Source organism: Epinephelus moara, chromosome 2 (assembly GCF_006386435.1).
Source record: "Epinephelus moara isolate mb chromosome 2, YSFRI_EMoa_1.0, whole genome shotgun sequence".
Taxonomy (NCBI): domain Eukaryota; kingdom Metazoa; phylum Chordata; class Actinopteri; order Perciformes; family Serranidae; genus Epinephelus; species Epinephelus moara.
In genome coordinates, this window is record NC_065507.1 from 31,135,046 (window position 1) to 31,157,194 (window position 22,149).

At 39.7% G+C, this 22,149-nt stretch overlaps 2 protein-coding genes across 3 annotated transcripts in view; one reads left to right on the forward strand and one right to left on the reverse strand.

Moving 5' to 3' along the window:
• Positions 1 to 265: 265 nt before the first annotated feature.
• On the reverse strand, positions 266 to 10,534 carry rcbtb2 (regulator of chromosome condensation (RCC1) and BTB (POZ) domain containing protein 2). Its single transcript, XM_050071046.1, has 12 exons — positions 10,312 to 10,534; positions 8,913 to 9,047; positions 8,119 to 8,269; positions 7,552 to 7,718; positions 7,304 to 7,462; positions 6,733 to 6,840; positions 6,492 to 6,634; positions 5,974 to 6,164; positions 5,008 to 5,134; positions 2,224 to 2,363; positions 1,999 to 2,129; positions 266 to 1,887 (listed from the first exon to the last, which is right to left on the reverse strand). The coding sequence occupies exons 2-12, from the start codon at positions 9,036 to 9,038 to the stop codon at positions 1,747 to 1,749; spliced, it is 1,584 nt and encodes a 527-aa protein (XP_049927003.1). The 5' UTR covers positions 9,039 to 9,047; positions 10,312 to 10,534; the 3' UTR covers positions 266 to 1,746.
• A 3,656-nt stretch (positions 10,535 to 14,190) lies between these two features.
• Positions 14,191 to 22,149, forward strand: part of fndc3a (fibronectin type III domain containing 3A) — a 49,625-nt gene continuing 41,666 nt past the window's right edge. The window contains exons 1-3 of one of the 2 annotated variants that reach the window (XM_050059981.1): positions 14,191 to 14,363; positions 14,496 to 14,646; positions 17,978 to 18,121. In XM_050059981.1, coding sequence (XP_049915938.1) covers positions 18,011 to 18,121 — 111 coding nt within the window. In that variant the 5' untranslated portion in view covers positions 14,191 to 14,363; positions 14,496 to 14,646; positions 17,978 to 18,010. Of the gene's footprint in view, positions 14,647 to 17,977; positions 18,122 to 22,149 lie in introns of both variants that reach the window. The other variant, XM_050059972.1, reaches the window with a different exon arrangement.

Below are 22,149 nucleotides of genomic sequence, written 5' to 3' on the forward strand. Positions count from 1 at the left end.
TGAGGCAGGTGTTAAAACCTCAACATGCACTATGGGTACTCAGCAGGCTGTGAGCATAGAAATGCCTGCAAGATATTCAAGTGCAATACGCTGCCCCCCCAAAGGCTTAGAGCTGCTACTGGTAAAACAGAGATATCACAGTTAATGTCTGTAGCATTTGCTTGAATATTTACTTCAGCGTTTTACATTGTGTATGCATGTGCATCAAGGCTGTAAATAATTTTACGACAGCCTGCCAGTCATAGCAACAACATGTTCATGAAATTACGTAGTTACTCATTTTAATACATTTTAGATTATCAAATGTTACCATAAGAGCTGCTGTCAGCAGCTTACAGCATTTTCCATACAAAATGAGAACACACAGGCATTTTTAGTGATTATCAAAATGTTTAAAAAAAAAATGTCAACAATTGGCTTGTTAAAGTAAAAGCATTGTGTTCGATTCTATTCAGATGGATCTAGAGATTTAATGTGGAATTATCTGGTAACTACATTTAAAGACCTTGTGGTCCTATATAAGACTATAAGGGGCTATATTTAACAGTCAGTTGGCAATTACACAAAGCCAGCACTATTTCGTTGCCACAAGGTGCTACCACAGGAGAGATATAAAGAAAGACTTGTAAAAAGATCCAGATGTTTGCTGCCAACTTACAAACAATTAAAAAAAACAGAACAATAAACAACCCAACTTTTGTAAACATACCAAATTGCAATGAAACACAACTGTAACATCAGCTGCGCCTACAGTGTAACATCACCGACAGGCTACACAGGAATCAATATGCTTGTGTAAGTCAGACACTGTTGCCAGCTGCACAGAAAGCGTTAATCTGAGGACAAGTAAACATGCAATAGGATGTCCTTATCTCTCATAACCGTCTGCACCTTTTTATATCAGCCTGCTGACGGTGGCCAAAGTAACTGTCTACGACAAAACAGTGCAAATGAGTGTCAACACAAACATCAATCAGTAACCATAAGTTTGGATGGCAAAGATGAATAGCTACAGTATAAAATAAAGTGGCAAAATTTAACATTGACTTATGCAAGAGAACAGACATCAACATTAATCAGACACAAACTATAGTTGTACAGAAAAAAGGTGACAAACAGAAGAACTAAGAACATTTTGCCGCATTAAATACTACTTCTCATTCCAGAAAGTTTGAGAATCAAGGCTTCAATGAAAAGCAGCACAACGTGAAGGGTCAATTCCTCGCTACAGTGCGATATAAGCACTGATAATTTATTTTACTAACTGATAAAGAGCAGTGTGATAAAAAAAAAAGACTAACACCTCAGCGCCTTATATTGCAATGAATTATGTTTAGCATACAGCATTCCCAGGTATCCTGTCTGAGCTGCTTGTCACTGTGAGGTTCCCCACTGAATTAGCCAAGCTTATTGTCACTAACACAGAGATGACAGAAAGACGACCACTGTGGCACATCTTTCTATTCAGCCCCTACACTGTCTGCTCGTGGCTGACCCGTGTAGTGTAACCCAATATTTACGCCCCAAGCAACTACTGTGTTTGGGCTTGGTTTAGAGCGGTAACACAGAGGCATCAGTTAGAGGGTGAAACCTTAAACCATTCACCTCTCCAGTGTTAACATCCCCACCAACAAAGCTTTGAAGTGCTGCTCAGCCGTTTGTTTACTTTGGTGTCGGGTCGACATTCAGGACCTCAGCGAAGAGAGACCTCATCCTGTTGGATCCATCACTACAGGGGCGCTCTAGTCAGTTTTTGAAGGCCCCGTAGCGGCTGGCTTTACTAATGAAGTTCTTGAGCAGGTCGTGGTCCATGTCTGCAAAGGCCTGGGTCTGCGTGACAGCTGTTAGGTGGTTGACACAAAACTTGAAGCAGAACTCCTCCAGGTCCTAAAAATGAAGAGGGCTGTCTGGTCAGTGCTGAGGAGTATAACTGACTAGCTACTGAGAAGGCCCCCGCCACCATGGTGCTTGACTGTGTATCAGGGGCTATAAGCTTACCCGCGCCTCATACTTGACAGCAGCAGAGAGTAGAGTGATGGCGTTCTCCTCAGAAATGCCTCTCTTGATTGTTTCCTGGCACAATCTCTTCAGCCTCGTCTCCCGGTAGAATGTGGCCAAGTCTAGCAGCCCTGCACACACAAGAGCAACACACAGATGAGCGTGTTTACGGCTTCTATGCTGACTTTCAGTGTGCAAGGGACTCTGGTCGACGTCTGGGCTTACCAATAGCGTCCTCTGGTGGCAGGTTAATAGTATCTGTATAGAGGTATTCCAGAAAGGCTCGATACACCAGGTATGAGAACTGGTGGATTTCTATGGCATCCTCATCTGTTTCATTAAGCAGTGCACGAAAATGCTCACATCTGGAGAGGGAAGAAAAGGAGCAGACTACATGAGTGACACAGTAAAAGACAACACACCAGAGATTTAGCATGTGTCAGCCTATTTATCACAAATGTATACTAATGCTTCTGCTATTTTGCAAAATCATGCTGTAGTGATTCAAAAACAATACAAGCACTCAAACTTGGGGTGTCACGACGTACCGGTGTTGACGATAACCATGATATTTAAAAAAGTAAGCTGAAATCATGCAAATAATACACATATGATTGTGTAAATAATCATGATCCTCCTAAATCATTTGTTTGTTTCTTTCTGTTCTCATATTGTCTTCCTCTCCATCACCCTACACTTGCATTTTGAGTGTAATTCATTTACCAGAAAGACACAAAACACACTATAAACAAAGTTAAAGATGAATTCGACTGGAAGCATTTTTTTCAAACTCTCTATAGATATGGCAACAATAACATTACTGTGATTTTTTTTTTGGCCACAATAATCATGTAGTGAAAATCTGATATCATGCCAGCTCTAACTCAAGCCAAGGTTTGCATTCATGTGTTGTCAGACTTATACAATCATTGTGAAGTAACGCAGTGCATTCTGCAAATGCATTATAAAATTACATTATCGCCCAGTGAAAATGAAATTTGCAGAAATAAAATGGGTTCACTGTGATTGATTAAGCAACTCAAGCAGTGCAATGCTAATTAATTATCATACTGTATGGAAGTCAATGGAAACGGCGGCTGCTTACATGGAAGGAAAAATATCTGAAGCACCGCAGCATCATTTAGAAAACATTAAGCAGTAACATTAAGTGCACATAATGAAGGATGTGGAATTTGCTTAATCACTGCTATGCTCTTATAAAATGCAAACAGGTGCACTTAGAAACATTTCTTCATTTGTATTCATGTTTGTAATCATTGTGTTTAATATTTGACTGACCTGGATGTAAATCATGCTTCCTCTCCAGTACAGTTTTATCTGAATCCTACCGCTATGTAATTTTCCCAAATAGTTTATAATTCTAACCTAGTATATAGAACAGTGATAGGGCCTTTTAAATATACTGCAATCCAAGGGTGCAGGGTTTGTCTCAACATTGAAAGGGATAAATATGAAACGTAGGGTTTGGGAGTCCTTTTTTTGCGTGTGTGTGTGTGTGTGTGTGTGTGTGTGTGTGCGTGCACACATGTTCTATATACTGAGGGGGATGTGTCCTCTGCATCCTCCCTGAAATCTACACTTATGCTGCAATTGTTCCTGCATCAAAGTAAAAAAGGGGAAATATTCATACACTGTTATCTGTTATCTATCTTCTTTGTGCCTCGTGGCGCGTAAGGCCTGATATGTTCTTTTGATCTCACTTTAAATTCACTCTTAACGCCACAATACACTTCCCGAGGCAAAGCAAAGGCACATTGCCAACAACTATAGCCCTCAGTATTTTTCCTTATTTGTTCCTTCTGGTCCTCTCCATTATAAATACTGATTACCGTTTTCCCTCACTGTTTATCTCTACTGGCTCAAAACACTGCCTCCTTATCATTTCTTCTCAGGACACGGTTGAACAAACAACTGAGTCTTCATTCTCGGGGTGCATCTCAAACGTGTCATTTGCTTGTGATCTTGCCAAAGCACGCGTTTTGCTCTAGTGCATAGTCGTGTGAGCGTGTGCACTAAGGTTGACGTCGCAGACAGTCTGGCTCCTTCCTACTGACAGTGCAAAAGAGCAAGGGACTGGAATGCAGATACTTTGTGTCCAAGTGTGGTTATAAAAAGAAAAGCAGGAAACAAAAGGTCTGTCTTTGCTTCCCCGTGACATTAACAGGAAAGACGAGGAAATGCTGTCTAGCAGATGGAGTTTAAATATAGGCGACAAAGCACTCAGCAGGTATATGTTGAATTCACGGTCATAGAAACATCAGTGTGTTTGCCATCATGATGGCTGCACAATTAGCTACATCATTTTAAGTTTCTATAATTAACAATTCTGCAAAATCAAAGTGTGTTTCTGTTCCCCCTGAAAACCTCACTGTGGTACTCCAGGCGCCTTCATTACTCATGACCAAGCATTACTTCTGAATGTGAAAAATAGACTCGTGACCAAATGAAAGTCAGGATGGAGAAGCAGGCTGCTCTGGTGAGGAAGAAAAGAAAAGAATCTCTTGAAAAAGGAGTCAGGCAAAGAAGACAAGAGTGCAACAGCCAGACATCCGAGAGGAAAACCTGGAGACGATGTTTCAGTTCCTATATAAAAGGTTAATTGCACGTGGGATTGGGTCAAGAGGAATCACAATAAGAAGAGATTGTAAACAAAATTAAATACTGTGTGTGAGAAATACAGCACAAAATGTTTGCACACATCGTACACCTCGCCAGTCACACACCTGCTACTCAAAATGTCATGTGATTGGATGGAAAATGTATTGTTTTGATTCACTTTTCAAGACTTCCATTGAATTTTCAAGGAATCTATATTGCACTGAATTTTTTTTTTTTTTTATCAAAAAGCAAAAAGTAAATCTTAAGCTGTAAAAACTAAAATGTGTGAGGATAATCATCGAATACACAAATTCACAAAATAATCGCAATAACCAAGTAACACTAGTTCACATTTTCACTTTGGATTGTGAGCGTCCTTGTTCTGGGCACCTGATTTTCAGCAGAGCTTTGTGAACATGGATACACTTCCCATCAACCAAGAACTTCAGATCGGAAATCTCTGGACTGTCGAATTCCTTCTTCAGAGACTGAGCAACAGTCAGGTAGTCATCGCCATCTGACAAAAAAAGGAGAAAAAAAGGACAAGATAGTTTTTTTTTAAAAAAGAAGGAATAAATACTAAAATGTTTTATGCTGAATGAGGCCTGCCTTTTAAACAACAGCTAAATTATGTGTTATATCTATTTTACATTCCTGAAGCAACTGCCATATTTCACTGTAAAGATAGAGCACATCTGTGTACTGTACAAAGAATGCAAATACATTATTGATTAAATCCCATAAATTACAATTTAAAACTATGCCTATTTGATGTGTTTCTTTTGCACTTAGTGAGTAATGCACTTTGAATCACCTGACGATAAAATGTGCTTTATAAATTAACTTGCTTTGTCTTCAGACGCTATAGATATGACTCTCTCTGGTGCATTTTGTAAGAAGGAAATTCTAGAGAATCACACATTTAATTGGAGTCACTATTAGTTCCTCAAGCGTTACAGTTGAAAAAGTAACAACAGACATAAATTTGGCTTGTTAGTGAAACAGATTTTCAGAGGGACGTCATTAACTTTACAAAATGGAGTGTGAACAAAAAAATAACAGTCTCAAAGTAACATGTTAATGCTCCTCAGTTTGAATTCAAACAAGATCAATCAGTGTACATATGATTGCCTGATGTGGAACAGGAAACAAAGACTTTCCTGTTTATTTCTCAGTCCACTTCCAGGAATTTGTACCATGACACATGTGTGTCCACCTACCTCTGACCAGTCATGGGGTACATGGGACAATGTCAAATGGTTAACAAAAAATTCCTTTATTATTGAGGTTGTTATTGGAAGATAAATATTTTTTTTAAACTGAAGAAGAGCCGAAGAATTTCTACCATACCCTTACCTACTGACAGGAGGTGCCACGTGACTGCTGGCGTAGCGAAGCAGGCAAACACATCGTCTGTGCTGCTGAAATGAGTGAGGTGAGGGCTGGCAACAGCCTGACCTCGACACTGACCCCACATCAGAACCTGCCCGCTCTGGGTCTTGGCAGCTGATGTGTGGCTGGTGTGACACGCTGCCACCTCCACCATCCTAGTGACACAAACAGAATGCAGACCTTAAAGTCAAATACATAGCCTTCTTATACAGACTAAGATATATGCCTAATATGGCTAATTAAGAGGCAAAGATGACATTCTATCACAAATAAATAGAAGCAGATTTCCACAGTGAGCACTACTTCTCTAATAAAAACAAAAAACAATCTATTATTACTTTATGATGTTAAACTATTTGTGCCTTTGAGGCATTTAGCGACTAAATTTCTCAGCTTCTTGTGACTTGTGATCTTAGTGACCTGTTGTGGTGGCAGAGAGGTGTCGCTGCTAAATGAGGCTACGGTAAAAACAAAGTACTGACCTCTCCTTGTCTATGTTTATTAGGGTGGGGACAGCTTGGTTGCTCTTATTGCCTGTTCCCAACTGCCCATATGAGTTGGCTCCCCAGGCGTAAACCATTCCTTCATCTGTAAGTGCCAATGTGTGTGCATATCCACAGGCAACCTGTATATGGAAGGAAGAGTGTTAATTAAGCTGCATGTTAATTAAGTAAATTATTAAAATCAGAGCTTTGTGAGATTCATCTCTCTCTGGGCACTTACCTGGACTATGTTGACACCTTGGAGAGCAGCTATTCTGCATGGGGTCTGCTGATTTCCATTGTTGCCCAAACCTAGCTGTCCATTGCAATTGTAGCCCCAACCATAGATCTACACACAGGGGACAAATTCAGAACATGCACACACTATATGAAGGCATTGGTTGGCTAACCTTAGCTTTAGCTTTTACCTGCATGCATTTTAAATATGGTAAAAAAAAACCCTGACATATCAGCAGTTTATTTGCATGTTCTCTCAATTTCTTCTTCGCATTCTTTTGGTGCAAATATGTATATTCTGCGACATCCAAATTTTAAGAGACACATTTACTATAAACTGTGATAAACAAAGTCTTCTTGGAGAAAACAGCAACTTTTAGATGCATGCATATTTCTAAAATATCTGCAAGAACACAAAATAATAAGCCATGCAATCTTATGTTTGTATATTTGCATGAGCCAACCCCCTTCAAAAGAAAAAATTACGGACCGCCAACTGCCAAAAAGTTGACCTACTGAGAGCACTACATCACTTGTTTAATGCTTAACATCTGCAGATTGGTGTAACCCATTACCTCTCCATTGTCCAGCACAGCCATAGAGCAGAGCTGACCACAGGCTATGTTTACCACAACTTTGTTCTGCAGGCAGCTGCTAACCCGGCGTGGCGTCGGCTGGTTGGCAGTAGACCCTGAGCCTACTTGGCCGGAATTGTTGTAACCCCAGGCGTACACCTAAGCACAGAGATAAAAGTTCACTGTCCAAAGAAACACAGAATAGGCAGAAAGAAACTCACAGAGGGGCACAACTGACCACAGGTTACCTCTCCATCAGTTGTGAGGGCGATCGTGTGGTGGGAGCCACAGGCCACCTCCGTCACTCTCTTGCTAAGGAGGTTGGTGGACACCAGGGCGGGGGTCAGTCCGTGGTTGGTGGTCCCATTGCCCAGCTGGCTGTAGCCATTGTGGCCCCAAGCAAAGACCTCTCCATCTACATAACATCAGGTAAACTTTCATTATTGTTGTTTCAGTGGTTAATATTTTATTAATAGATAAGAAGCAGTCAAGTTTGCATGATATAAAGCAGAGCAAAGACTTCTGGATAAAGGGCAAAAACCTGCTCACTCTGAAATCAACTAAAGGGTCTTTTAATAAAAGAACTGGCACTTGACAACGAGCAAATCATTGATTATAATGTTTCACTTTTGTACCAAGACACGACAGACAATTAGGTGATATTTTCTAGTGTGTGAGCAGCAATGACACAGCATCATCATGAAACCTGACCCTAGACATTTGCATGCATCATCTTGTTGTTTGTGGTGTCATTCCTATGCATCCTGAGGATGTGTCCCCTCAGGGACAAATAAAAGCTTTCTGGACCGGATTACCTGCAGTAGCGATAACCACATGCGGCCCTGTTCCATAGCTTAGGGACACAATCTTCTTTCCACACAAGACATCAATCCGGCGCGGCTCAATAGTGCTTTGAAGGTCTCCGAGCCCTAAACAGCCGCTGCAGTTGGTGCCTAGAGCAAAGACCTGCAGAGAGACCAAACATCACTGCTAAAATGGCACTGATATTCATAAAAGATGCATAAATGGTACACCCTGTTGTTTACTGATAAATATGGACACTCCAGTAAACACAAAATATTTGGTGAGATGACATATAAAACTATAAAAACTGTTTTCAGAGATACTTCTTCATCTGATTTCCAAAAATGTTTGTGAGCTATATGAAATTACGTCAACTTCAGTGTGAACACAGGTTAGTCATACTGTAATGCAGCCCACCATTTTAGGTGGAATCCACCAAAGAATAGATATTTTTTACTCCACAACTGACTGCTCTGAAACACAAACTGTTTGGGCCACAGGGACAAACAAACCAGCGAGGGTGGCAAGATGAGGCATGCCCTACACCTTTCCACAGGATAAAAATGGAGCTTGCTTGGGTATTAGGCCTGTGTGGCTAAAGATAGCCTCACTCTATCTGCTTATCCCTCTGCCTGGAACTGCACCCCGAATCAACCACAGAGTGAGAAGCCTGCAGCCTTTTTCTATTCTCTTCAAAATAGACAATAATCAAACAAATATTTTGAAAGAAGATTAAGTCTATCAAGTCTCGCAACACATCTCCATGTCAACAGGAGGATTAAAGCACCCGTGCTCAAAGTGTTACCTCGTCATTAACTGTGACATAGAGGGCTTCATTTGCAGCGCTGCCAAAGACACAAGCCTGCCGAATAAGCCGCAGTTCCTCAGGTGGAAGGAGCGCAAAGACTGGCCACTTCCCCACGTCCAGCATACTTCTCAGCTGTTAAAAGAGGAGAAAACACCATTATACAGATATGAATATGAGTCCCCTGGAGACTGGTTTTAAAAAAGTGCATACAAAAAATAAAAATGTGGGGAAAAGGCCTGAATGGAATGATAGGAATCAAAAATAGCTCATTAACATGTACATGTTTCTTTACCTCTTTAAAACCATTCCTGCTCTGGTTAATAAATTCATGTTTTTCATAGCACAGTTATCAAAAAATGTCAACGGCAAAAATCAGACAAAAGAAAGCAAAACTAGACTGTTATAATATGCCAAAAGGAAACTACATTAAACTGAAAATCAAATATTCTCCGGTCTGTAACAACAAACACTTAAAGTAAAAACTGAGAGGATAAATTATCTACAAGGTTTTCTGTGCTTCAAAAGTACCCGGCACTGAGCCCAGGTTTGTAGACATGCACAGTATGTGTGCTGCCTGAGGTAAAACCCATTTACGTGTACTGACAGAATGAGTGAAGTCCAGGTTATGTCCAGGTTATGTCACCTCAACATTTGTCTTTGCTCTTTCATATCTAAAGCCTAGTACAGTATTTCTTGTATGCACTCTTCTGTTTTAGCTACATCATGGTGGCAAAACCAGCCCACACAAATCTGAAATGGGATGCTCAGGCCTCTGTAGTTAATGGATCATATTAATCATCTTGACTCTGTTTTTTTCTAGATCAATACATGCTCCTTGTGTAAATGTGCCTTCCTCCAAACTCACATTAGACTAGGTGAAAGAAATAGAAAGGGAGTGACGTGTTGAATATGACTGACATTACGTAGCAACTCTCGGCTGAATTGTAAACACCAGGCGTGTAAACATTTGACTCTATAACGTAATTAACAAACTTCAAAATGTCAAAACGCACTTATAATGATAACTGCCATATCTTACAAAACCACAGTTGTCTCACGGTGACCAATAACATAAAGTTGCGTTTAGCCTGAACCCAAACCTCTTGAACATCACCCCTCCTCTACCTCTTTACTGAGATGTCCAACACATCAACCCAACCTATGAAGAGGAACCACATAAACAACTCAAAACAAACACGGCATGTTGCGTTGCTAAGACTTGCAGCCTGGGTTTACAAGCTAGCAACATAAAAGTTGCTAATGTACCGGTAGTTACATACATTGCCGGTAGTCTGACTATCAAACGAAACTGTCCAACACAAAACTATTAAGCTAATTATCATAAGGCGTGTTGCTGCCGCTGAGAGCCGCTGACGGTTCAAACTGTTGACGTTACCTTGCTGTTGTTCTAGCTAGTGTTTCGTCCTCGGTGTCGTTTTCTAATCACTGAACACTGAAACATTGAAAAGTTTTCTGCCAACATATTGGCGAATCAAGCTGCTGATGGGGTCATCTCTGGAGTCTGGTTTGGAGCTAGCTTCCTATCAGTTGCTGTGGTTGCACCTTGTAATAGTTAGCTTTGGTCGCTACACCGCCGACTGAGAAGAAGAAACACAGCACCAGTGTACTTCCTGTACTCCCGTGGTGCGTTTACTGACAGTCGGAGGTGGGAGCTTCTGATGTCTGTGATGGGCAAAAATAATCATTACTACTAGGTAATTATTAGTACTTTTTAACATTTTAATCGTGTTTTTGTAAGGCAGCTATCTGCATAACAATGCGGAGCAATTTGTTAACATTAAATCTCCAAAAATGTATCAGATTATCTTGAATATTAATATGGGTGTAAGTCATAAAACAAAAATCAGCACTTACAAATAAATGAGGTTAATGTATTTTCATCTGTAAAGTCACATTATTGATTGATTGTATTGTAAAAAAAAAAAAAAAAAAGAAAAAAAAAGAAAGTAACCATTCTTGATTAAATATAAATTTGAAACCTTTAGGGTGACAGTAGATTGGACACATTTTGTGCAGCGTTTATAAGTTGTATATTGTCCCACTTACATTGATTTAAACAGCATAATGTTTAAAACCTGAGACTAAACTACACTATTTATTTGGGGAAATTGATATCATGTAAAAATTAACAATATTTACAGTGGGTCCTGTTTACATGTCCTCAGATGCATCTGATGCAGGTGGCTGCATCTTCCCCCATGTCAGTCCTCTTCAACCTCCAGTTGGTACTCTTCTCACCTTGGTTGCATTATCTAAAGCAGACAAAGTCCAGCCCAAAGGGATTTTTCAAGAAGCAGGTCTTCTGTGATTCATTTTTTCAGTATCTCTCCTTTTCACACCATAGAGTTTTTGAAAGTTTTCTGTTGAAATGATTTTTGGGGATCGTCATTTGAAAATATTGCTTTTAATTCATATGTAAATATACATTTTGTAAAAGTCGTTATGCTGTCTTTTTTCTGTTCTACTGGTGTGTTTGAGATGTAATAGATCGGTCATGTTTCACTTACCACTCTGGTTTCATTTCTTACAGAGTAGGCGTGGAGAAAGGTTTTTGTTCTTATCTCAACCTTCATGTGGTCATAATGTCTGATTAGGTGAATGCAGAAAACGCCCAAATGACTAAGAGTCTCATTAATCAGGGAAAAAAAAGTATTTAAAACAAACAAACAGGACCAGAAGTGACACAGCTTATGCAGCTCTAATGGTGGGTGATGCCAGAGAAAAGGTCATGCTGTAAATCAAAGTGTTTATTATCTCTGGCCTTTTTTGGAACATCAGTTTCAGCTTTTTCCTCAGGTTTGGCTCGACCTTCATCTGTGCTCAGAATTGAATGCTAATGGTCATTTGCATTTTAACATGCATACAGTTAGCATGTTAATGATGGGTTGGTAATTCGCTGGTAGCAGCATGTCAGCATCAATACATTTATATTCAGTGTGCAGCATATAATAAGGTAGTCTTAAATGTTAGCCTGTATTACACAACCCAGTTCCACTACCCTGATCTCACTTCCATTTCTCTGTGATGCATGTTTGTCACAGCACTGGCACTACAAGCCCTTTGATTGTGAAGGATTAACCACAAAATCCACTGATGTTTCAGGTCACAAATCTGATCCAAGTACTTATACTATTACAGTAGTATAACTTTCCTGCCTTGGGTTCTTTAAACATGAAACCAAAGATCTGAACCAATCTGTATCATGAGAGATGCATTATTGTACACAAAATAATGACATTTTAGTTTTAGCCTTTTCCCACCAACAAAACTCATCTCTTCTTTTAAAAAATATAGCTTTTAAGTAACTCTGTGCCTACAAAGGACTTAAGTGGACTAAGTAAACAAACATGCCACTTTGTTTGAAAAGCACCCTCTCTCTCTGTGCAAACTTGCACTGTCATCATCAGCATCCTGTCTGGAGTATTGTGTTCAACAAACCCTTGAATGCTCCTTGTGGGAATTTAAAACCACAATTAAGCATAAGCAAGAAGGCGTTTAACAACCTGAATAGGATTAAAGTATGCATGACTTCACAGAATAATGAATGTTTTTGGATAATGACTGAGTGTAACTATGACACTGAAATGTTTAGTTGTTGCACATTACTCATGAAACTAGGTTGTGACCTACGTGGCAATATAGAAACAATACAAAACAATGTAGGAAACAATACAGGGAGGAAAAACCTGCTATAATAGTTGGAACTGAATTGTAAAACTGCATCAGTGTAACTGTAATACACTGCAACCAGCAGGTGGAGCCATGGATAGGATAGTCTTAGTGCACAACACATTGCACTGTTTTTTGCCAAAGCTGAACAGACCACTGACATGCTCATATTCTATTTGAAGATAAATTCATGTGTCAGTAACTATAAATTGTGACTTAAAAAATAAGCTAAGAGATAACTTTTAAAATATGTACTTTTCCATGTATGCCTTTTGATGAATAAACAGTGGCCCAGTCAGTCTATATCAGACATATAAGAAATGTGTGCATGTTTTTATTTCTTGGATAAAATAAAGCATATTATTGATATAAATCAGTTTAAAGCTACTAATCTAAATGCTGTCCCTTAACCCGTTTCGGGCTTGGATGTGGTTTAACAATTGTTCTGTAAATCTCAAGGATTCAAGGATCTTTTATTGTCATTCACACCACATTTACATGCAGTGGAACGAAATTTCAATTCTCAGGTCCCGGTATAGCCCATGTAAACAATACAAATATATACAATAAAGTAAAGGGAAAAGTAAGAAGGCAAATATAAAAGGTAGTAAGGGCACATAAAGTGACAATGATTTGAATCTGTAAATGTAAGTTAGAGTTTGTCACTGCAGCATATCATGAAATATACAGGGTGTCCCACAACAAAGAATTGCTAGATACTAGATAACAAGATAGACATATAGATATGTATAGATAGATAGATAGATAGATAGATAGATAGATAGATAGATAGACTTACATACATACATACATACATACATTTAGATACATAGACACATAGGAAGGAAAATTAAGTGTTCGGCACCATTAATGGTGCAATCAATAGACAATATTTTATGCTATATGAAACTAGTATTATCACTGTATATCACTGTATTACGAGTGAAATTCAGGACATACTCAAATGTCAGTGTCTGTCATACAGTTTTGACAATTACAGACATATTATAAAGTCAAATTCTTGAGACTTTGAGAATTTAGTGGGAGTGATATGGGAATATTTTATTCAATTAGAAATGCAGGGTTGCAAATATATTTTGACTTAATTTATTTCCAATAAAGTAGTTTACTTACTCATTTGAATTAATTACAATTTCCGTGCAAGAAACATGATAGAGATGAATGAACAGCAGCCAAGAATACCCTTTAAAGGTGATATGACGCTGTTAAGGTGGACCGGAAATTTCCAATAAGGAGCTGGTCACGGTCCTGTGTCGTCTGGAGACCACTGTGGCTCAGCAGGGCAGGACTGAATCTGGCAAGGTCACATACACGTCATTCAAATGTGTTTCTCTCGTTTCACCACATAGACATGTTTCTCTGCATCTGACTGAGTGAGCAAACCGATCACAGACACGTCAACCTTAAGGTCCTCCTTAAAAGTATGAAAATGTAGGCAGATAGATGAAGTAAATTGTAACTGTACGGAGCACAGACCACCTGCAGAATACAAGCGTAATTAAAACAACGTGACAATATTATAAATGTTTCTCTTTGCTATCTTGGAATTTGGGATTCGTCATGATTTGCTGTGACACGCATGCGCACAGAGCCCTGTGAGCGATGGCGAAATTCCTGACTTTTATGCGAGGAGCAGGGTTAGATGGAAAGTTATCTCGATAAAACTGGCAATTAGGTTGTCATTATCGATACTTAGCATCGTCACCGTCGCTCGCTAGTCACTCGGATCAGTTTTAGGTGCAGTCAATACGAGCGACAGTCGTTCATACTACGAGAAAAGCATATCTTCATCTTGCTAACTATTAGCTAGGTAGCATTAGGTAGCTAACACTAGCATGTCACATTTTGCCTTGTCTTGTGTTTATCTAGGTAGCTAGCAAGGTATCCGTCTCAGGTGTTGCAGAAAGTAGCAGGTCACCGGAGCTCGCTGACGTGAAACATTTCGGGAAGAGCCGCAGAGGAACCATCGCTGTGCATCGGCTTGTCAGTCAAGACTGCTGCTGCTGTGCCGACTGACTGAGTGAGTAACGTTAGCTGCGCTATTGGTAATAACCCACTTATGTTGCTCACAGTCTGTGGTGTATTAGATGTGTCTCGGAGACTCGAAATAAACTCCAAAGGTTATAGTTTGTGAATTAGCTGACTACGATGTTATGTTACGGTTAGATAACCAACAGCTATGACATAACGCTAAGCACACACACCTGTAGCGAGAGTAAACAATTGTCCTGGCTGCAAGGTAGCTAACCTAGTTAACTTAGCTATGGCAAATAAGGAACATTACCTCTGAGCATTGACTTTAGTGTTGTTAGTGTGACATGTTAAATATAACTGAGTTCATGTTTGTAGTTGCAAAGTGAGGCAGAGACAGGGTTAGCTAAGTGGGTAACGGTAAGGCTAGAGCAAATACACGCACTAAATGAATAACCAGCTGTTGGCCCGTGTGGAGCTGGCTAGCATAGAAAAACATTTCCCCAGGTGTTCCAGCTAAGCCATATTACAGTGTTAGATAAAACCTGCATTCATTTTAGCTGTTATTAGAAACTGACAGTCAAAGTTTTTGTATCATTTATCCACGTGGAGCCTGTTTTTTTTAATCATAATTATCCATCTGTCAATGCTTTTATCTAACACTAACCATGAGAAATAAACAGAATTGTTGTTTAGACACAATGTCCTATTATCCTACCCACTCAGGGTGTTTTCCTCCTTCTCACCAAAACTGTAACTGAAAAACAGCTGGTGTGTCCTTAGTGACTGCTCCCTTAGCCACAGTCAAATATGTACAGTCAACAACAGATGTTACCACAATTTCGATATAGAAGTAACTTTTATTGTGCTTCAACAGGAAAGGCCGTGCACTGCCTTTTATTATAATGCAACCACAGCCTTTTTTAACAGAGCATGGTGATTTCTGATATTATTATTGTTGATAATTTTACATTTACAGTAACATATTTTCCTACAGAAGATACAGGAGTCAAGAGTGTGTGTTCATATTTTAGTGCTGGTAATGTGCCATTCATTCAGCCTCCACAAATAAGTCCAAGTATGTAATAACTGGAGTATACAAAACACTTAAAAATAACACATTCACACCAATCAAATGGCATCATATTTAGAAAATGAATGATTAACTCTCAAATCTACATTTCCAGAATGACAATAGAAAGCCATTTGGGGTTTCGTCAAATAGAATGAAGGTGGTCAGGACTCAGGAGCAGATGTTAAGATGATCGTGCCTGTGATCAAGGACCCCCTTTGTTACTTCTTGCTCCTGGCAAATACATGTCAACTCGAACATGAATTTTCTTCTGTTCTAGAATGATTGCAGTGATGGACTCAGAGGCCTAATGACCACACAAGGGGCCTGCCATCATTTAGTGCCCACTAGTAATACTAGGCTAATCACATCTCGGCCCTCTACTGCAGCAGTAGTCCCTCAAACCCAGTTCATTGACCATCACACTGTAAACTGACTTGCTTGTTTAAGCTTAAGGAGGGGAGGGACTAAAGCCAACAGATAAGCCAGATCACTGTGAGGTTTAGAGGCGCATGTGCGAGATTGTAATTAGGTTCAAGGACACATGTTACATTTCTCTCATGGTGTTCTGTTGGTTTTTTTTAGACTGATTTTTTGCTAGCCATGTTTATCATGTATGTTTTATCACAAATGGTCAGTCCTCAGTGTGGCCCCTTCGGACTTTTTAAGTCTTACATCAGTGCAGTGTCTTAAAAGGCACTGTATCTCCCCTGGAAACTCTCATATGAGCTTATATGTTTAGTCCCTTTTGGTTAATTTGCTATTTGATTGTTTGAATTTAGTAGACATTAGGCTATATGCCTCCATGGTTAGTGTTTGGATATTAATGTTAGTTTGTTATGTGAAGGATTTGAGCACACACTGGACAGCAGTGTTTGTCTCTGGCTCCCACATCGTGACATAAATGTAGCGTTTGTTTTAATCCATTGATAGGATAGTTGGTGGTAGTGTTATTTTTTTAGATATTTGTTCTTGTTTTCTGTTTTTTTTTCCTTCATACCAAGACAGGTTTGCTTGTGTATTGGTGTGTCATAAAACCAACCAAACAAACAAACAAACACTGTCTTTGACTTTGAAGAAGGGAGATCTTTCCTTTTTTTGACTGAACAGTGGCATCTCAACAACCATTTTTTTTTCTTCAAATCTTGCTGTGATTTATTTATAGTTTGCATCACCTCAACAAAAATGAGATGCCATGTAAGCTAAGCATGCAACATGTAGGAGAGACAAGTACTAGGAGCAATATACAACACAGACTGCACAATGGCACAAATGGGAATTTCCAAGTTAATGTCCAGTAATAGGAAACCCATCTGATGAACCAGCTTTTTGGTTTGTGATCAGGCCTATTTAGTGTGTGTACAACAGCTGGTTTAACCTGGCTGCTCATTTATGGCATCAGAAAATATCTTTCAGAGTCAGCAGCTGGGTTGCTGTGCCAGATAATGCTCCCAGTGCATGACTGGCAGTGGAAACAATGGATGTGTTTTCAAATTAATTATGATGTACGTTAAATTCCCACTCAGTGTGATTCAGCTTGTCACAACGTCTTTACTGGAAACAGTTATGCATTTGGAGGTTATTTGCCTCATGCCTGATGCCTCGTATACTGGAGCAGACAGCATTTTAAAACACTAAATATAAAAACCTTTATACATCATAAAACTGCGTAAAAAATCACCAGTAATGGAGGATGGCAGATTTATGTGCCATTGCAAAACACTTGCATCCAAATAAGGTTTCCAGTATTTTAAATTCAGTAATTTTTACAATGTTATAGTGTTTGTAAAATAAATGAAAAACAATTGTAACATTGCAGTAAGTTGCTAAAGATATTTCATGGTGATCATCGTAGTCCTATCAGTTTGTAGTGATGAGTACAAATATCCACATAATCCCTTCTTTTATCCTTTTATCTATCCATTCTCCATTTTCATTGAAACTTAAAGCCACACATAATAATAAAAAGTTCCCAGAATGTTACAGTTTCTTTGCTGTATTGTACAAAATACCTGCAGAAAACATGAAGATATCATACTTCTATGGTTTTCAGAGTAAATATAGTTAATTATACTTTTAACATACATACATAAGTCACATCCTTAGATTGTACACATTTAGGTGATGATGTGCTTATACTCTGTATACTTAGAGAGTGGAAAGAGAAGCCACATCCTGTGGACATTCTGGGTAAATGTAGTTCTCAGCACAGGTCTAATGACTGGCTGGAAGACTCAACACGATGACACCACAAAGCTTTGTGGTATACTTTGTACATTTGGATTGATCGCAGTGCCTTTTGTTGCAGAAGTACCTCTTCAGTGGTGTGAATGAGGGAGACATGGCAGACCACACCCCACCTCTGGAGTCCGGCCAGCTTCTCAGCCCTGAACTCCCAATTCTGGCCTCACCACCACCCCCAGCCATGGTCAACGGGGAGGGCCCCCAGCAGGTACACTCAGATCCCTCTGCCCTCATGTCTCTCTTCTATTAGTCACAGTTGCTGCATCAAGTCTGTTATGCCTAAATTGACTTCTAGCAATCTGCCTTGTAATTACAGTTGAAGGGATTTGTTAGAAGTGGTGCCTCGGGCTTATTTTGGCCTCAAGTCTTTAGTTGTTGAACTGAAAACGACGCCATAATAGGTTGTGCTTGCTTTTTTTGTGTATGTCAGAAATATTTGTGTAATTTCATGCAAATCACAGGAATATTGATTGTTTAAAATGCACCACATCCATGGACTGAATCAGTACAATTGAGAAATTTTAGCAGGTGCACTTAAAACACTTGAGCACTTACTTAAGTATTAACACTAGAGGCAGTGACAAAGTGTATGGTCTGACCAGCACAGTAGGGAAACACTAATGTGGTATTTGGCCTGAAATGTAGTCCAGTGGAGGCTAGAGCCAGGGCTGTGTGTGTGTGTCAGGCAATAAAAAATTCAAAAGGTGTCTAAAGCCCTACATGTCAAGTTGTTCAATATAAAGGCTGCGTGTGAGTTGTTTTAATTTAATACTGTTTGATTAATTTATTTTATATTTACCTTTTGCCTTAACTTACTACAGCAGTGGAATGATCAAGATGGCAATATCTCAGACCCAACTGTACAAAAAATGTTTTACTGTTGTGTTGCTATAAACTCAATCTGATTTAGGGTTGTCACTGTAATCTATACTTCTTGTGAAACCTGCTGCATTCGGTGGCTTGTTTCAGATGCTTAACAAAATATGCACACATGGCACTCACTCAGATAAGTATTGAAACAACCCAAACGGATTTGATGTCCTCAGTTAAACTTTTCATAGAACATATTTAACAGGCAACAGGTGCTTGTTAGTTATAAACCACATCTCTCTCAGTTTTGATAGCAGCCTTGGCTGTATGGGTACAGGATATGGGGTGATATGCCCCATCATCTCTTTTCAGTATCAGAGTGAGATTGAGTGGCCCTGACAAGCCTGGGTGATTTCCCTGTCATTTTGATGGTCATCAGTTCGATTTGCTTAAGTTTCCGTGACTTCCTGGGGGACAGCGTGGAACCCACAGCGATATCTTTTCCGTCATTTCCTCAGTCTTATGCAGTTTGTCTAGATAAGACTTGCTAATATTAGTGCTGCCCTATAAACATGCCTTTCTCCAGCCATCTTGTCATTTTCCACAGTGGAAAAACCCTCGCCTGAATCAGGCTTTGTTCACGTAGAGATCAAATTTTGCCGTTGTGTTGGGCTGTGAGGGTGTTGTTCTCATGGAATTCAGTTACCTTACCACCTCCCACAAAGGTTACCTGATTACCTGTCCTCGTCTCCTGTCAGTGTTTACAGTGTTTTATGAGAGCTAGAGGAAAAAAATGCGGCTGTTCCTTCCTGGCTTACATCATTACCACCCTGCTGTTCAGACCAATTTGAGACACTGCATGTTCATGATCGCTGAAATGTGCTATGGGGAGGAATAACAAGTATCGGATAACAAAGAGCAGTTACTGTGTTTTTTCGAACTACAGCATGATGACTTTGTTTTTGCACCAGAGGTCTTTGTGTATCCCTCTCAGACATATGAATACTCAGATACATGATATACAATTATATACAGAGACAATTTACAGTCAATAAACTATATGAGGTTTGGATGGCAGTCACGAAAAACCATTATCAATGACAAAATGGCAAAAATCTGTAGCAAAGAATAATTTGTATTGTGTATTATAGACCCATCGTCAAAAGAAATTGTGCTTACTGCTACATCAACAATAGAACAATTGGCAGCTATGCACAAGGCCAAACCTTTTGGGCGGCTCCCATTACATGTGCATTTTTCACTGAAATACGGCAAGAACTGGATATTATGTATTGCGGTTTCAGGGTCAGTGTCATCCATCTGTAGCCATCATTTTCGACAATGCTCTATGAGCACATGTCCTTGCAAATATAATGGCGTATTACTTCAGCCATTATCTTTGACCATGAGGAGTTGAGTATGAGTGTGCAGTTGCTAATGCTAGCATGTGCAGCTCGCCACAGACTTACTTCTCCTGCAGGTAACACTTAAATCGATGATGTGTGTACCAGTATATTTTTAAAGCATTTCATTTCTCCTTTTGCATGGCTCTATTTTTGTTTCTTTAAAACGTGGTGCCTACAGCTAGCTGTTATTTTAATTTGCATGACAGGGGTTTTTTTGCAGAAGAGTGATGGGTCACACACGCTTCTTCTTCTCCTTTGCCTTATTTTCTTTCTTCTTCTTCTTCTTCTTCTTCTTCTTCTTCTCCTCATACATGTGGATACCTTTTTGCACATCTGTGGTCACATTGTCTGCGATTTTGATTGTATAAGGGCTTTTATTGCATTAACATTTCAGCTATGTTAGTTTACTTACTGTAAATTGGTCCTAGGTACAGTGCTTCTTTTATTGTTCTTTTTACTACCTTATGAAAGCACACACTGCACATTAGGCGATGATGTGACTGACTTCGTGGTGTCTGACTCCTGATTCTGATGCAAAAAAGACATCCATTTTGCATTATTCGATGTAGGGCTTTTCAAGGACTGTTGTTTGACCGTCGCTGTGAATAAGATGTAGCGTATGTGTGCTGTGTGTCTGAGGAGGTGTGTAAATATCATGACAGCTGCAGAGTGAGGGGCAGGAACCACTGGAGGGGTCTGGGCCCCGACAGAGCGAGGCAGGACTGCGGTGACAGTGAAGAGGATTCACAGCGATGGCTGACCCCTTCGCTTCTGACCTTTAGTTGGAGAAGCTGCAAGGACACCTCATTCTTTGTTCTTGGTTTCTTTATCCCAGTCTTGGCTTGGTATTAACGCTCTGTTGGACCAATTATTCTGAGTCAGAGAGGAAGCTGTTGTCTCGGGGTCATTACCTGAGATGATTCCTTTTTTGAGATGACTTTGGCTACAGTATGATTCACTGCCTCCATCCATTTAAGCTCCCCTCCCCTCCAAGATTTCCCTGCTCTTGCCATTTGGTTCATAGCTAAATTGGCAATGGATGAATCAGTCTGTTGCTCTCAATGTTTAAGCCCAGCTAATGGCTTATTTACTTAGTTGTTGTATGTGCTGATGGTTATGTATATTTTTTTCCATTTTGTTCATCATCCTTTTTCAGTAGACGTGCCATTTAATGTTTTCATGTTCTTTGTGCTTGTGTTTTTATATTCTTCTGGTTTGATGGATTTAAGGTCTGTGCTTGTGACCTGACAGACTGAATGTGATAAAAACATATTTTAGAAAAATGTGATAAATGTCCTCAGAGCTTCATCTAACCCTTCAGGATATATTAATACATTACAAGATCTTTCAAGGCAATGTACAATGGACTTTTGACAGGTAGCTTAGAAAAAACTGTGTATGGAGGAGTAACTGTTATGCTGTTCAGTTGATTTGAATTTCGTTTCTATTCTGATTTTGTTCAAACATAATCATGTTGTTTTTAAATCTTCCGTGACATGAGCTGAGATTTAAAAAAAAAAAAAAAAGTCCTGTTTGCCCCGGCTATGTGAGAGAACACTCAGCATTAAATAGTAACTACACAAATTGAACAGGGAGCACACAGCCATGAGTGTGTGGTCTGCTTGTGGCTTCGTGCCATGCGTGGGCTAATGTTACTGTGGGATAGTGAGACCTCACTCCCGACTCAGCCCTCTTTAGTGCTCGCCTTGTATGCTATAGCTAGACACAGGAGACAGGGCCTTGGACATGTGCCCCTCACAAGTTGCCAGAGGGCTCGAGATGTTGTGACACAAACGCAGCCCACTCTGTTTGTCTCCTGGTCAGCCACTGAATCATCTGCGAAGATGAGGGTGAGCCCACTATTTGTCGACTACTGTGAGGAGGTGGACAGAGCGTGACTCAGCAGTGTTTAGGACACTTTCTTCTAAGCCAGTGAGACAAACCATACCACTGTTACTGCGCCAATATTCAAATTGATCCAAGTACTGAATATTTAAATCAACGACGCAAATATTGATCT

What these genes read in the sequence shown, in the direction of transcription:
- rcbtb2 (XM_050071046.1), bottom strand. Translation starts at nt 9,038, where the DNA reads ATGCTGGACGTGGGGAAGTGGCCAGTCTTTGCGCTCCTTCCACCTGAG. An exon ending in ATGTCACAGTTAATGACGAG is followed by an intron (nt 8,270 to 8,912) that starts GTAACACTTTGA and finishes GTCTCTCTGCAG; the next exon opens with GTCTTTGCTCTAGGCACCAA. An exon ending in CCCTCACAACTGATGGAGAG is followed by an intron (nt 7,463 to 7,551) that starts GTAACCTGTGGT and finishes CTCTGTGCTTAG; the next exon opens with GTGTACGCCTGGGGTTACAA.